The sequence below is a fragment of the Penaeus monodon genome, chromosome 21, assembly GCF_015228065.2.
Source record: "Penaeus monodon isolate SGIC_2016 chromosome 21, NSTDA_Pmon_1, whole genome shotgun sequence".
In the NCBI taxonomy this organism is placed as follows: Eukaryota; Metazoa; Arthropoda; class Malacostraca; order Decapoda; family Penaeidae; genus Penaeus; species Penaeus monodon.
The window spans coordinates 906,125-907,575 of record NC_051406.1 but is presented as its reverse complement, the minus strand read 5'-3'; the positions used below and the strand labels follow the sequence as shown (position 1 = coordinate 907,575).

General features: G+C 41.1%; 1 protein-coding gene across 1 annotated transcript in view; it reads right to left on the bottom strand.

Annotated features, from left to right (window-relative positions):
- Positions 1 to 6: 6 nt before the first annotated feature.
- Positions 7 to 1,451, bottom strand: part of LOC119586094 (plexin A3-like) — a gene marked incomplete in the record, with an annotated part of 40,411 nt that continues 38,966 nt past the window's right edge. The window contains 3 exon segments of the mRNA XM_037934788.1: positions 7 to 621; positions 823 to 968; positions 1,212 to 1,380. Coding sequence (XP_037790716.1) covers positions 448 to 621; positions 823 to 968; positions 1,212 to 1,380 — 489 coding nt within the window.

Genomic DNA, 1,451 nt, shown 5'->3' with positions numbered 1-1,451 from the left:
CAATTTCACAGCTGTACATACAGTAACTCACTTTGAGCAGAAACACAACACTCCCACCACTAAACCTTATGTGAATCAAGGCTCTTCATATTCAAATCCATACACTTGTGGTGTCCCTCTGTTAGGAAATTGTGCATTACCACATGCCCCTGGTGAGTGTCTGGCATGCTGGGGCACACCAGATAGACCATACACACTGCCATCTACTCCCCCCCATTGGCCCCCATCTCCCATGGCTGCTCCCTGTCCACGGTAAGTGAACATAGTTTCCACCTGTCTATCATAAACAGCAGATTGTGGTGGGGACACGCCATATGGTACCCCTTCATATACATGGTGCGGGGGTGACCCTCCATATGGGCCTGCAGAGAAGGAACCGGGACCCACAAGCCCTGAAGGTGGCACCCTTTGATCGGGTCCAGCCCGTGGGTCTGGGGGGGCGTCCTGTCAGTCTTGGTCTGTGGTCATTATGCTGTGAACCTGCTCTAGCCGGTAAGCCAATCGGTTCTTGGTCGAGAATTCATCCTCTTCTAAGGTCAGCATTAATTGGTCACTATACTTGAATGCATAGCCATACAGCTCTGCCAGTGCTGCCAGGCTATTGAACTCTGAATTGTGCATCTGAAGGGAATAAAGAGAAATAACATTAGACAATCTTGCAAGATGAAAGACAGCACAAACAATGAAGAATTCAAGTCCTTTGAATTTGTAATTACCCTTAAAAATAGTCTTCCAAAACTTTAGCATTTGTCATTTCAAATAAAATAAAAATCAACAAACACTTCCAGACAAATATTCTACAAAAACCTTTCATGATCTTACCCTTGACTCTTCTGCCAACATGGCATTCATATCCTGGTCAGAGATGGGCTGCATAATCTTAATATCAGCATAATATCGCTCTACCCATTCCTTATAGACAGGAATGTCTTTGGCATACAGCAGCTTAGAACTTGGAGAATCTTTACCTGCAAAGGAAAAAGTAGTTTATCAATAAATATCACAAATGGATAACTAAATTGATAAATATAGGAATAAACTTCTTGACAGTAAAAGAAAAGCCCTAGAGTCAATGTTCCTGCATCATTACTAAATACTAAAATTATTTAATTCATCAACCATTATTTATGGTTCCTGAAAATTTATTTCGGTTTAAGATCGGTTTAAATAATATCAGGGAGAACTAAAACATTTTTGATCTGCCAACTTACCTAATCTATGATCAGATGTGGAACATGAATCCATGAATGTCTGAGCTACTACAGAGAGGCAGGCATCCACAATATTGGACTTGTGGATATCGAATACAAAATTGGGATTCTTTATGAGGTTAACCCAGAACCTAAGTGGTAGGCTGTTGCTCTTCCATGTGTGTACCACCTGCAATGCACAAAAGAAGCTTAGTAGGTCATTCTAACTTTTGGAGATCAATGTTATTTTGATTGTAATTA